The 16,095-nt window shown below is 38.2% G+C and overlaps 1 protein-coding gene across 1 annotated transcript; it reads right to left on the bottom strand.

Moving 5' to 3' along the window:
- Positions 1-10,076: 10,076 nt before the first annotated feature.
- On the bottom strand, positions 10,077-11,200 carry LOC120782032. Its single transcript, XM_040114190.1, has 4 exons — positions 11,142-11,200; positions 10,454-10,640; positions 10,242-10,395; positions 10,077-10,186 (listed from the first exon to the last, which is right to left on the bottom strand). Exons 1-4 carry the CDS (start codon positions 11,198-11,200, stop codon positions 10,077-10,079), a joined length of 510 nt encoding a protein of 169 aa, XP_039970124.1.
- Positions 11,201-16,095: the final 4,895 nt, after the last annotated feature.

Below are 16,095 nucleotides of genomic sequence, written 5' to 3'. Positions count from 1 at the left end.
TTATACAGGATTTGAAACCTCGACAATCGTTTCGAAAGAGTCTACTGATACTTTTCGAGATTCGGGTGAGTGTTCATGCTTTTAAATTAAAATTTTTTACTAAACATTAGTGTACTATTTCTAGTTCGTTTCAGTGCTATATTTGTTTCAAATGGCTCATACCAATACTGCATTAGAAATAGCCATTTACCTGCCATGAGTCAACCTAGCATATCCCGAAGTATAAGGCATATATGCAAACTTGTGTTGGAACACAAAAATGTGGAAATAAGTTTCCCAAATGCAACAGAGCACTACAACACGATTAAAATGGGGTAAAGTATATATATATGAGTTAAATTAAACAAGTATATCAAAACATAAATATATTTCTAGTTTCCATAATAAGTTTGGAATAAAAGGAGTGATTGGTGCTATTGACTGCACCCATTATGCTATAATTGGACCGTCTTCGTCGTCTAACGTTATTCCACATGAATACATGAACCGAAAGGGTTACTACAGTTTTAACGTAGAAGCGGTAGGTTAAATTATTAATTTAATATAATTAATTATATGTATATATGAATTTTAGATTTGTGACAACAAACTTATTTTTCGCCATTTGAATGCTCGTTTTCCCGGCTCAAGCCATGACTCTGGAATTTGGAGAGCATCGCCGGCCAGAATAAAATTATTAAGGGAACATGTTTCTGGTTCATTTAAGTGGCTTCTAGGCGACCCAGGATATCCACTAGAGCCATGGCTTTTGACTCCTATATCAAACCCATCTGCACCAAATGAAGTTCTTTATAACAGAATCCATATAAAGGCCAGGAACATAATTGAAAGAGCCTTTGGTATTTTAAAGTCTCGTTTCCGTTGCTTATCTACATAAAGAACGAGTATTGAGGTATACACCATCAAACGCCGCGTTCTTAGTTTATTCTTGCTCAATTTTCCACATTTTGCAAAAACATGGTATTTGTGACTTCGATGAAATCGACATGGAAAATTTTGAGGACTCTTCTTTCCTTGATAATTCTCCAGCTCAAACAAACCAGTACTACACTGCAGGAATAAATGCACGACGTAACTGCTTAAACTCTCTCACACAATGTTTGTAAATAAATATCTTTACAAATAAATATTTCATTTATATTTTCACAAAAAATTAATAAATTCATTTATTCAGTCTTTTATATGTATGCACATTATATACATTAATAGGAACAACTTAAAAATAATTTACCATAAACATATTCTTTGGTGTGTATGTACATTATAAACATTACTAAGAACAACTTAAAAATATCTTCTTAACTTAAACAAATATTTTCTTAATTTTTTTTTTAAAACAACTTCCGATAGCTTTAAAATAGCACTTGCCATATTGTTCAAAGAGTTTGCAACATTTTGGAAGCATTGTTGCGATGTCTCTCTAAATTTTGCCTCTTCTTCGCTCCTCTTCTTCATTGTAGCCATCATGTCAGCAAACATTTCCTGAGAAGTCTGCCTTCGAGAACGTGACGTTGATGGCATCTCACTTACTGTCGGACTCTGCGGATCTAGATTGATTATAATGTCGTTCTAAATGATAAAAGAAAGCATTCCATTTTATTTACTAATAAAAATATGTTTATAAACATATACGCAAAGATTTTATTTAATCATACCTCTACTCCAATAGTTGGGACATCAGGTAGCGCATCAACCACGGTCCTCCCTAGTATTTCCATCGCCCGCTCTTCCAACTCGGAGGATTGAATTTCCTGCATTGGTCCTCCGCCTGTCAATATCCTACTTACTTTTGCCTTTCTTGCCCTTGAGCGAATCTGGTTTTTCCAGTGGTTTAAACACTGTAAAATAAACAAGATATTTATTACAATTGAAATATATTTATATAAATATAAGTTTATATGTAAAGATTTACCTCCTTCCATTTGGTAGGCGAACGTGATGGACCTTTCGCTCGACCCAAAGCTCTTCTAACCTTTTGGGTCGCGTGGGATCGTTTTCTGGAGCTTCATTTCAGCGTGAAGCTCTAGAAATGCTAAGTAGCATTCAATTTGCTCTTTAGTTGTGCGCAGTGATTCTGGAAATGTACCACTTAATTATATACAAGTAAAAGAATATAACAGCAAATATTCAATTTAACGTTTACTTACCTTTGTTTTCCATTCTGAATGTATTGACAATTCACTTATAGAGATCATCACAGATAATAATCGATTGTTGGTGTTTATGTTTTATACAAAACTCAATCAGGTAAAAGTAAAAAAAAAATCAATTTCACTTAAATTTTAGCTCTATAGTATTTTAAATACAACATTTCATTTTTGTTTTGTATTGGCAATTCATCTTTTTTACGGCGTTAAAGATAAATTAATATTTGTTATCGACAGTTTTTTTTCATTCAGGTTTTATATACATCTCTAAATAATGAAATGTGACAGATGGTCAGACCTGTTCGTTTTCAGTTGAGAGACTCGCAAATTTTTAGTGACTGTCACTTACAGAATAGCAAAATCGTCTCAAGTCTCAAAAATTGTCTCTAACTTAAAATCTCAAATTTAGAGACTTGAGACTGTCTCACATTACAGAATCGCACGGTTAATTTCATTAATACAAATCAAAGTATTCTGACGAAAAAGGCAAACAGAATTTATAATGCGCTATCGAGAATGATGACCAATAGAGGCTGTGTGCGTTCCAGCCGGCGATTCTTAATAGCGAAAGCAATGAGTTCCGTAATACTGTATGCGGCACCAGTATGGATACAGGCAATGGATATAAAAGCGTATGCAAAACAAATAATTGCAGTGCATAGGCTTTCTGCAATTCGGGTAATTAGTGCTTTCCGGAATATATCAACCGACGCTGCTGAAGTATTAGCAGCATGCCGCCCATTGACATCCAGGGAGATGAACTCGAGCGTTTATATCAATTATCAACGCCTAAAACAGTATCGGTAAGGACAGAGGAGAGAAACAAGAATTACTAAAATGTGGCAGGAGCGGTGGGAATTCCTCATCCAAAGGGCGCTGGACCCATCGACTTATACCGGACATCCACACGTGGATAGACAGACGACATGGGGACTTAGATTTCTATCTGACCCAAATACTTAGTGGACATGGATGCTTTAGAAGCTACCTTTTCAGATTCCACAATGACATTAGTCCGAACTGTCCGACGTGTACAGAGCATATAGAAGACTCTGAACATGTATTATTTCATTGCCCTCGATTTTCGAATGCAAGGGAACAGCTAAAAACCATACTCGGTGGTAGTTTTACGGTCGATAACTTGACCACACTCATGTGTCAGTCGACTGATAAATGGAAAGCTGTCAGCGAAGCGTCAGCGTTCATAATGACCAAACTGAGATCTTTTCAACAGACTAGGCGTCCGTCAGTCCGCGAAATAGAGGAGACTTAAATGTCTTGTCCCTCCCACGAAGTAATACCTAGCCGGTGGTTCCGTGGGAGAGTCCTGAGTTGGGAGTAGGTTAGGTTTAGCGGATTAAAGTTCCGCACTTCGGCTTTCGATGCTTCCCCCTACTATAAAAAAAAAAAAAAAAAAAAAAATACACCAACGAATCTCTTCGCATCAGCAAGAAGCTTACACCATGTTCAAACAGAACATTTAACAGATTAGATTATATTTAAGCATTTCATAACCCAACAGTTCTCACTGCCGTTAGAAAGATCAAAAAACAGCTGTTATTGTCAATCAAGAATTCACATCGCTTAATATTTATCAAAAGAAAAGATTGTCATATAGTATTTTGAAATAAAAGGACGGCTTTTTTTTAATATTTTCCATATAATAGAAATAATGGATGCATTTTTTCATTTGTTAAGTCGATTTTCAGATGAAATTAGATTTATTGCTTTTAAAAAAATTTGTTTGTTTACATTTTTTTCCCTTTGCAGTGTCTAAATCAGCTGTGATAATGTAACAGATTTCCAGTGCTGACAAGTAGATTGCGCAAAATCAGAGTCGCACAGAGAGATTTAGCGTGGATCAGTTCAAATCATTTCAATGAAGTGATTTGGAACTTTTTGTATGGCGAAATCTTGATAAATTTTTAAGATTAGTGGGATAATCCATTCAACAGCCGAAATCGTGTGATTAAGTTTCGGTGTGAACATGGTATTAGAGTGCGATATTACTTTCCGCGAACTAGAGTCTGCATTACAAAATGCTAAAGGCAAAACACCAGGCATTGATAGGGTATCCTACCCGATGCTTTCAAGCTTACCTACATCTGCTAAAGAAAGACTGCTCTGCCTGTATAACACAATTTGGCACAAAAGATTCTACCCACAAAACTGGCGGATAGCCACTATTATCCCAATTATTAAACCAAATAAACCATCAGACTTAACTACTTCTTACAGACCAATTTCCTTGCTATCCTGCTTAAGTAAAATTTTCGAAAAAATTATTGCTTAGCGACTTTCATGGTTTGCTACAAAAAATAATTTTATAAATCACAACCAAACGGCTTTCAAACATCAGCACAGTACAATGGATTCACTTATTCAACTCCAACACTATATATCTGACACTCTCTCCACCAAAAACCATGCGACTATATTGGTCACTGATTTCGAGAGAGCTTGTGATCGCATAGGAATTCATGCAGTGCTAAGCCAATTAGCAGCTTGGAAGACAGGTCCAAAAGTTTTTAGAATAGTAAATGGAGGATGGAGTCATGTGTAGAAGTTCACGCAAGTGAGGAAAGTTCTCTGATCGCCATTCACTTGGGAGTGGCCAGAAACGATTCTTTTACACATGACTCAAGCAGCTCACTACTTCCGGTCTTTGACAAAGTATCCTCTGGGTAGCCTAAGAACATCCGTTCGAAGGCGAGCTAAAGTGAGAAGGCGAAACATCCCCTGCTTAGGGTTGTGCGCTGGGTTTGGGACCCGCCACGTAAAAAGCCTACCCCAATGAAAAATGACAAACAGCCTCGGATGAGAAACCCCTCTTTTGATGACGACCATGGCAAACGAAATAAGGACTACGAATTGAGGGCATGCACCTGGAATGTCCGGTCCCTTAATTGGGAAGGTGCCGCTGCCCAGCTGGTTGATGTCCTCGTGAAAATAAAGGCTGACATCACCGCCGTCCAAGAAATGCGATGGACGGGACAAGGACAGAGACGAGTAGGTCCTTGTGGCATTTACTACAGTGGCCATATAAAGGAGCGCAAGTTTGGTGTTGGATTCGTGGTGGGAGAGAGACTCCGTCGCCGAGTACTATCATTCACTCCGGTGAATGAACGTCTAGCCACAATCCGCATCAAAGCGAGGTTCTTCAACATATCGCTGATCTGCGCCCACGCCCCGACGGATGAGAAGGACGATGTGACCAAAGATGCCTTCTATGAGCGCTTGGAACGCACTTATGAGAGATGCCCCCGCCACGATGTCAAAATCGTGCTTGGCGACTTTAACGCCAGGGTGGGCAAAGAAGGTATCTTTGGCACTACGGTCGGTAAGTTCAGCTACCACGACGAAACATCCCCAAATGGGTTGAGGCTGATCGACTTCGCCGGGGTCCGAAATATGGTTATCTGTGGTACTAGATTCCAGCACAAAAAGATTCATCAAGTACCTGGCTGTCTCCGGATCGAAAAACTACCAACCAGATCGATCATGTTGTGATAGACGGAAGACACGTCTCCAGTGTTTTAGATGTGCGTGCGTTCCGAGGTCCTAACATCGACTCGGATCACTATCTTGTTGCAGCCAAAATTCGCACCCGCCTCTGTTCTGCAAAAAACGCACGTCATCAAACACAAGGAAGGTTCGACGTCGAAAAGCTGCAATCACAACAGACAGCCGAACGATTTTCTACTCGGCTTGCACTCCTGCTCTCTGAGAGCACTCATCAACAACTCGCTATAAGGGAACTGTGGGACGGCATTTCAAACTCCTTACGTACAGCTGCATCCGAAACCATTGGTTTTCGGAAAGTGCAAAAGAACAACTGGTACGACGAGGAGTGCCGCACCGCAGCGGAGAGAAAACAGGCTGCCTACCTCGCAACGTTACGATCGACCACAACACGTGCAAGATGGGATAGATAAAGAGAGTTGAAGAGGGAAGCGAGACGCATTTGCAGACAGAAAAAGAAAGAGACTGAAATGCGTGAGTACGAAGAGCTTGATAAGCTGGCCGACAGGGGTAATGCTCGAAAATTCTACGAAAAAATGCGGCGGCTTACAGAAGGTTTCAAAACCGGAGCATACTCTTTTATAACCCCAAAGGTGATGTGGTCACCGATGCCCAAAGCATACTTAAATTATGGAGGGAACACTTCTCCAGCCTGCTAAATGGCAGTGAATGCACAACGCCAGGAGAAGGCGAAACCGATTCCCCAATCGACGACGATGGAGCCGACGTTCCATTGCCCTATCATGAAGAAGTTCGAATAGCAATTACCCGCCTGAAGAACAACAAAGCGGCGGGGGCCGATGGATTGCCGGCCGAGCTATTCAAACACGGCGGCGAAGAACTGATAAGGAGCATGCATCAGCTTCTTTGTAAAATATAGTCGGACGAAAGCATGCCCAACGATTGGAATTTAAGTGTGCTATGCCCAATCCATAAAAAAGGAGACCCCACAATCTGCGCCAACTACCGTGGGATTAGCCTCCTCAACATCGCATATAAGGTTCTATCGAGCGTATTGTGTGAACGATTAAAGCCCACCGTCAACAAACTGATAGGACCTTATCAGTGCGGCTTTAGACCTGGAAAATCAACAACCGACCAGATATTCACCATGCGCCAAATCTTGGAAAAGACCCGTGAAAGGAGAATCGACACACACCACCTCTTCGTCGATTTCAAAGCTGCTTTCGACAGCGCGAAAAGGAACTGCCTCTATGCCGCGATGTCTGAATTTGGTATCCCCGCAAAACTAATACGGCTGTGTAAACTGACGTTGATAAACACGAAGAGCTCCGTCAGAACGGGGAGGACCTCTCCAAGCCGTTCGATACCAAACGAGGTTTCAGACAAGGCGATTCCCTATCGTGTGACTTTTTTAACCTGCTTCTGGAGAAAATAGTTCGAGCTGCAGAACTTAGTAGAGAAGGTACCATCTTTTATAAGAGTGTACAGCTGCTGGCGTATGCTGATGATATTGATATCATCGGCCTTAACACCCGCGCCGTTAGTTCTGCTTTCTCCAGGCTGGACAAGGAAGCCCAGAAAGTGGGTCTGGCAGTGCACGAGGGCAAGACAAAATATCTCCTGTCATCAAACAAACAGTCGTCGCATTCGCGACTTGGCTCTCACGCCACTGTTGACAGTCATAACTTTGAAGTTGTAAATAATTTCGTCTATTTAGGAACCAGTATTAACACCACCAACAATGTCAGCCTGGAAATCCAACGCAGGATAACTCTTGCCAACAGGTGCTACTTCGGACTGAGTAGGCAATTGATAAGTAAAGTCCTCTCTCGATGAACAAAAGCCAACTCTATAAATCGCTCATAATTCCCGTCCTGCTATATGGTGCAGAGGCTTGGACGATGTCAACAACTGATGAGTCGACGTTGCGAGTTTTCGAGAGGAAAGTTCTGCGGAAGATTTATGGTCCTTTGCGGGTTGGCCACGGCGAATATCGCATTCGATGAAACGATGAGCTGTACGAGATATACGCTGGCTAGGTCATGTTGTCCGAATGGACGTAAACACTCCAGCTCTGAAAGTATTCGACGCTGTACTCGCCGGGGGAAGCAGAGGAAGAGGAAGACCTCCACTCCGTTGGAAGGACCAAGTGGAGAAGGACCTGGCTACGCTTGGAATATCCAATTGGCGCCACGTAGCGAAAAGAAGAAACGACTGGCGCGCTGTTGTTAACTCGGCTATAATCGCGTAAGCGGTGTCTACGCCAATTAAGAAGAAGAAGAAAAGCTTTTATGATCCTAAGAAAATTTCAGGTTCGCATAAACATTGCTCTATCTAGTTTGCATCCTCTCAAAAATGGTATACCGCAAGGCTCGCCACTATCGGTGATGCTTTTTATTATAGCTTTTGATAAATTAACTGAGATATGCCTTAGAACTAAAGGCATTAAACTCACTGAGTACGCGGACGACGCTATTATTTATTGCAATATATAAAATCACCAAACTGCTAACAATATTTTTAAGAAAATACTAACGGGGTTTAAGAAATGGGGCATGAAATCTGGTGCAACAATTTCCATTCCAAAATGTAAATTATTTATTTGTAAAAAGACAAAATGTATATATGTATCCACAGTTAGTTTTTGAAAATATTGTAATAGAATACGTAAGCAATTTTAATATTTTAGGAGTATATTTAAAAAAAGATTTAATTTTCGGTATCAATGTCTTAACCTAAGAAATATTTTAACAAAAAGACTACACATAATAAAATATTTAACTAGTAAACGATCTTTTATTCATCCCAAATCTCTAATAAACGCTACAAGAGCTTTAATACTCGCTAAAATCGACTACGGTTTACCTATTTTTGGATGGTGTGCAAACTCTAATTTTAAACTTTTGGAACCTCCCTATCATTCTTCGAGCCGTCGGAGTATAAACGCTTTCCCCACATCACATATTAAGGGTATCTTGGCGGAATGTGGCCTACCAACAATAAAGGAAAGGGTATACGAACGAACGATGCAACTAATTCCAAAACTGATATACTCTCCAAATACCAGCTTACATAAAACCGTAATTTACGCGTCACGACATAAACGGAACTTCAGGCTAAAATCTACTTTACGCCGTTGTATCAAATACGGAAAAGACTTAAACATATATCCGCCCCCCAAGTACAAGAGGGTCAACAAACAGCCGGAGTGGTTGTTAAAAAAATAAACTAATAATAACACCAGTAGTTTAGTATTTCAGAAACTCTTCTTAGAGCGAATGAAAACGTATGAAGAAAACAATTGGACTGCAATTTACACAGACGGGTCCAAAGCGATAAACACAGCTTTTGCTCTCCCCAAACCAAATGGAGAAGTTATTATAGACGGAATTCTTCCTTGTTACTCGTCGATATTTACAACCGAGGCTTTTGCCGTTTACAAAGCACAGAAAGAATATGCGATACATAGCAAAGGCAAATGGCAAATGCTCGGACAGCTTTTCTTGTCTATCTACTGTTTGTAACATTCACAACACGGCCTCACTTATCTCAAATATTCCTGACCTGTGCGTTAAATACAGTCATAAAGTTGCACTACTCTGGGTACCAGGTCATGTTGGTATTATGGGAAATGAACATGCCGACCACGCAGCTCGGTTTTTTGAATCAGCGCCAACCATACAATATGAGCCACACGACAGAATCGACCTCTGTTATATGCTGGACCGCTACGTTCACGAAATTAAACTTACGGAATGGAAACGTTTCGACCATCGGTACTCTGCCTACAATCCCATAAGAACAAAAGTCGTATATCCTAAGGATATATCTCGCCTACAAGCTACCATCTTCACACGTCTAAGGATTGTCCATACACAACTCACACATCAGCACCTTCTTACTGGCAAAGTAAATCCATCTTGCCCTCTCTGCGCAAGCACGCTGTCACTTCATCACATCTTTAACGAATGTTCGGCTTTAGCGAGTATTATTACAAGAATTGTTAAAACTTCCTTCGTTTGCAAATATTATAAGCATTTATAACTTTATTACTGACTGTTACCTACAAAATAAAATATAACTTTATATTTAGCTGGTAACCTAAGATATTTGTTTGTTCAGAGTCGATGGCTTTAGGAGATATCCTATACTCCCTATTACTCCTAATACTCGTGTGTAAATACACGTAAAATTGTATACTCGTTTTTAACATTGCATGTCATTGGAACGCGAGTACTCCTTTTAACCTCCTAATGGAGATCTCTATGATTACTGCTATAGGAGATCTCTATGATTACTCCTAAAGGAGATCTCTATGATTACTGATATAGGAGATCTCTATGATAAATCATAAACCTGCAATTATTTTAATAAAAACAAATTTTTATAATTTTATTTTTTGTTAAAGTTTTTTAATTAAGTGAATGTACATGAAATCTATTATTATTTTTTTATATTATAAGTGTTCCTGTAGAACTGAACCTTACATTTGAGAAACGCCTTTTTGATCTTTGCCCCAAAATCAGGGTATGAGTAATCATCTTTTAAGGCCTCTAAAAATTAAACTTGTTAAAAAAATAGATGACATGAATTTAAATTATGTATTACCGCAAAGAAATTTATTGAAAAGAGCATAATTCTTCAATGCAACTTTTTTTTTGGCTCCATCCCAATTCACTTTTAAGAGCAGGGACTCCGCAATCACTTCATCCAAAATTTTTGATAGGGGCCTCTTTGAAAATTTTTGCTTCTGATACGCCATCTATAATAAACTCAAACTGTTTAGTAACATCTTATCAAATGTATTTTATCATAATCACAATTTCTGCCTCAGGCTTATTCAAAAGCAAGGACTCGGCAGATGCTAAATCATTTATGTTTTTAATAGGAAATATCATTAATTCAATCGTCTTCGGTTGCAATATGTCAATAATCCGCTCCAGGAGTATAGTGTTCTGCGCCGATATTTCCTCTAGCTTCCGTATTCTTTGTTCCATGTTTTTCTGCCAGGAGGTGGTGTTTCGGGAAGTATTGGTGGACACATTGATATTTTCTCCACATAAAATTGAAGAACTTCCGCATTCTAGGAAAAAAATGTGCTAAAGAGTTATAAAAATATTTGCAAGAGATAAACTTACCGAGAGAATTGAATAAAAAGTTATTTTGTGACGCCATTTTATTTATCTATAATTAAGTGTATAATATTATATTATTTTACAAGTATTATATTATCTTTTTATTATATATTAATTTAGTAACAATGATGCAAAATGGGAACAAAATGAAAGTGATCGTCTTCAGTAATTGCAAAACGCTTGCAGTAAATTATTTCGAGAGGTATATTGTGCTCTAAATCAGCTAAAACAGATGCTTTCGATATCCCTAACGCACTTTTTCGAGCCTGTACCACTTTCAACTTCTTCAAAAACTTCTTTAGAGCTTGTATCACTTTCAATTTCATTAACACTTTTCACATCATTTTCATTTTGTGTATTATTATTTTGTTTTTTGTATAAATTATTTAATTTTTTATTCACTAGGCGTTTTAAATGCCTTTTAGAGTACATTTAATTATCAATTTAAAATATTTAATACTTAGATATAAAACACTTCCGTCTGCACGCTTTAAAAAACACAGTTGAAATGAACAAGTGCTTGAAAACAAAAATTAACAGTTATTATTTCCCCTTAAATTGTAATTTTTGAATCAAAAGTACGATTTTTAAGCTACGAAAAATTAAAAAATCTCTTTTATTGCTCCTAAAAGAGGTCAATAGGAGGACTCATTCATTCCTCCTTTCAGGAGATCTCGCTTTTTAATCTGCTGGGATGCTTCTTTCGCATCTCCATTGTCACGGTCAACCAATGGCCGAAACTTGCGTTTTGTCAAAGAGTCAAGTGCTCAACACATTGAGCGCGACAGACTGCAAGCGATATCTATCCAATACACACGTTCTTATGGACACAGTTATGTAGTTGTGCAGCTGGCTCAATAACTGTGTCCCTAAGAACGTGTGTATTCTAATATATTCGTTTGCAGTCGGTCGCGCTCATTGTGTTCAGTACTTCTATGTGTCGAAACACTGACGCGACGGTAAAGCGCCACAACATTGTGTTGTTGGTAGAAAATCCGAGCTGTGCCGCAAGAAACTAACAAACGATCGCCGATTGTTACCGCTTCCCTTGCTGCTCGAACAGCGTCGCCTACAAACCAGCGTAAATATGTATGAAGATGTGTGCGCGTGCATACATATCGACGCAGATTTTTGCGAGTCACGGAAAAATATTTTAGACAAATATTGTAAATCGACAACGGCTATGTTGCTACTTTTGTCACTTCTTTCTGTGAAGAATCATCAGAAAGTTGTTCAATTTATGATTTTTAGCTTTTGCCATCGTCGCGAAAAGACGCTTGTTGGCGAAGGCATGCTCGGGGAGATGTTACGGGGTCTGTTTTTATGAATGAAGCGAGGTCGCTTGTGGAATTTGCGCCTGCGTTTATGAATGAAATCGTTTTTGTTGTAAAATTTACTACATTTGAGCTTCGCAAATTCGGCTGCCATATTGGCTTGCCATGCTTATGCTATTTAGGCAATTGTTGTTTTTGTAGAACATTGTTTCAATTTTTTGTTGGTGACATATTCACATGTGTATGTGCATTATTTGTTCGGAAGTGTATACAAATATACATATGTACATATGTAAGTATAAGCATAAATGAATGTATGTACATATGTATATGAACATGCAGATGAATCCGCGCACATGTAATATGTGTATTGATAAGTGATAAAATCAATAAATTTCTGAATGCGCACATGCGTATACAAGCAATCATATGGGCAGATAATAAGATTAATATGATAGACGATATATTTATGTATATATTTTTGTGGTAAATTAAATTTATATTAGTAAGAAACATAATACAAAAATATTTATTAGTATATTAGAGTATACTATGTAAAAATCAAGTAAAATGATTAAATATGCAAATCCAAATTGACTGTAAATATTACTATGCATGCGTTTATACTCATAATTATTTTTACATGCCAATATGGAAATGCCGACGGCAAAACGCAAAAGCATACATATTTGCATACATTGCGATTGCCTGGTTCAAAGCTAAAATTGAAGCATGAAAATATAACAATGCTGTATCATAAGGAGCGTGCATACATACATATATTTATGTCTTCATATTTTTGGCCATTTGAGACAGAGAACACAATAAAAAATGTCTTTATGTTCTCTGTGTGAGACGTGTGTTTTCTACACATTTTTCGCTGTTAAAAGTGGAATATCAAAGAACTTATTTTTCTTCAATATTCTCTGCTTGAGCATATATGCCCTCTCATCATATGCCGTAAATACATATACATATGTATTTATTTCTCTTCATATTCTTTGTTGAATATGTGGAGAACTGTTAAAATTTTAACATTTCACAGCGTGAATTCTGAATTTGTGTGGTGAGATTCCGTGTCGCAAATTTATCAAATGTTCGCTGTCGAACCTGCACCTTCTCTATGTTTTAAGTTCTCTGGTTGAGTTAGCGTCTTTCTCTGAGTTTATAGCTATTCATATAGCTCTCTTCTGGTGTTCTTGTTTTTGCACTACGGTCTGCTTACTTAAGTAACGCGATTAATACTTATTTTAAGTGAGATATATAATCCAATACTTATATCAGTGTTTTATAATTTTTCCACTATGCCCCCGGCGGGCTTTCAGTTCGGGGACAACAGGTTTGCTGCGCTGGCCCAAGGTCCCCAACCAAAACGTAAAAAATCGTATCAAAAACTGCAAGATGCTTTTCCTGACTTACCGCCAAAAAAGAGTGATGACCCAAAGTATATTGTGATTAAATCCGATGAGAATTCTACACCCCTTTCGAAGGTTTCTTGTTTTCGTGTTTACAATGCCTTACTTACCGTGAGCAAAGCTATAAACAAAATTAGTGAATTACGCGACGGCAGCCTATTACTGCTAGTGAAAAATAAGCAAGTAGCAGAAAATTTTATAAAAACGAAATGTCTTTTCAACATTGGCGCTGTTAGCGCTAGCTATCATCAACATCTTAATTGTAACAAAGGCACCATTTATGCACCGTTTTTAAACGATGTGCCTGAAAGCGAAATAATAGAAGGACTGAGTTTTTACGAAGTTTCCGCGGTTTATAAGTTCACTCGCAAAGTTGAAGGTGTTATGAAGCCTACTGGTGTTATGCTAATATCATTCAACAGTTATTCCCTTCCAAACAAAATAAACATCGCATGGAGGATGACCTCTGTGCGACCGTACGTGCCTAATCCAATGCGCTGCAGGTCATGCCAAAAATTGGGTCATACGCAAAAACATTGTAAAGGTTCCCCAACATGCGAAATTTGCAATTTCCCTTCTCCACACGATAACGACTGCATCCGAGTTATGTGTGCGAATTGTTCTGGCGAGCATCGTTCTTCGGACTATACGTGTCCAAAGTATATGCAAACCAAAGAAATTTTAAAAATAAAGACACTAGAAAAGTGCAGTATGCACGAAGCCCTTAAAAAGTATAGAGAAAATACTTCCCTCCCTTCCCTCACTGCTAACTTTGCACATGTGCTTCAACCTACAAAAGAGGTATCCTCTGTATCCAACACACCAACAAAAATTTCAGCCATCAACAATTCCACAAAATCTAAAAATACTCATAGAATTGCCGACAAAGACTTGCCTAGTACATCAAAACAAAACGCAGAGGTCACCTCTGCACCCAACTCATCAATCAACTCTTTAACTAGAAAAAATCACTCATCAAACGCCAACAACAAACATATTTCCATCAACAAACCTGCATCGATCAGTTCAGACTACAACAACGTCTCACATTCAGCTAAAAATATCAGCGACAACTGTACCCAACAAGCCTCTTTCTTAAATCCCAAACTTTTCAGTCCAACAACAGCCTCTCTCATTTCTAACGTAAACAACTCCTTAAACTCGCTTAATAAATATACTGACTTCAACAACACTACTACCAACACTACCGTGCAGTCTAATCCACCTAATCACGAAAATCTCTTTCCAACAACAAGCAATTCTAACGATATTCAATACTCTACTCAACATACTGAACAAATAGAAATTGAAAGTATAAACACAATGGCTACGACAGACTGCAGCGGCACGACAGTGAACTGAAAACGTCGTTGTTCATCTCACTACATGTACATTTTGAGAAGCAACAACAACACAATGGCCGGCATGTATGTACACAAAACAACGCAGTTGTCCATTTTGTATGTACACAATTTCGTTGTGGCCATACTAATACCTTTCACTTCAATGAAATTTTAATATTTTGTCAAAGTGAAATTTTTTATGCAAAAAATAAGTAAATAGGTCAATATTTTTGCTTTAAATCATCAATTGTTATTACAAATGATATAATAGAGCTATAATATAGCTATTTTATGCTTTTATTTGTAAAATAACATCAAGTTTGTTAGAGCTGTGAATAATTTTACATTTTACATATTAGTGGCATCACCACTCTACCTCCTCTTTCTATCTTCCATTCTACTGTCAACTCTACTGTCGTCGTACTGTCGTTGGCAAAAATAGGAGGATATTGAAGTTAGCGAGAACGACAACTGTCGGCCTGCAGTCGTGTAGTCGTGCAGCTGTCAAAATAACACTGCCCATAAGAACGTGTGTATTTTAATATTTGACAGATGTAGTTTGCAGTCTGTCGTAGCCATTGTGTTTACACTTTGACTCTGAATAATTACGCTTAGCTTTTACTCTCTTTTGAACTAGTACTCAATTGGTGACACTCAGCTTCAACAGACTGCTCATACGAGTTGATATTCTAGCTCTCTTCTGTTTCCCTTTTTCTTTTTTCCTACATAGATCTTATGATTCCATTATTGCACTGGAATTTAAACGGCTACACTAATAATTACAATGAGCTTCAATTATTAATACAAGATCATGCCCCAGCTATTATACTCTTAAATGAAACTCACATCTCTTTCAACTTGTCGGCTTTTACTCCTAAGCAGTAGATTGGCATGTTTCACAATCTTCCACATATTAGCACAGGTAAAAGAGGTATTGCGATTCTCATAAGAAGAGATATTCCACACAAAATTAATGCCATTCAATCCAACTTGCTGGCTATGTCGATCGAAATTATCTTAGTTAAAAAAATCACCATTATCTGCACCTACATTGCACCAGATGAACATTTTACCAGTACAGACATCCTGCAATTAATCAACCAAGCTTCTACTCCTTTAATTTTCGCTGGTGATTTTAATGCATGGAGTCCACTATGGGGCTCCCCAATAGCCAACAAGAGGGGCAAATGCATTGAAGACGCGTTACTTTCCTCTAACTTAATATGTTTGAATAACGGATCCGCGACACACTTTTCCACTCGCTCCACTTTTTCCCATGTAGATCTTACAATGTG

This window comes from Bactrocera tryoni, unplaced genomic scaffold (assembly GCF_016617805.1).
Source record: "Bactrocera tryoni isolate S06 unplaced genomic scaffold, CSIRO_BtryS06_freeze2 scaffold_9, whole genome shotgun sequence".
Lineage (NCBI taxonomy): Eukaryota > Metazoa > Arthropoda > Insecta > Diptera > Tephritidae > Bactrocera > Bactrocera tryoni.
Note: the sequence above shows the minus strand (reverse complement) of the source record. Positions and strands in the feature narration are given on the sequence as shown.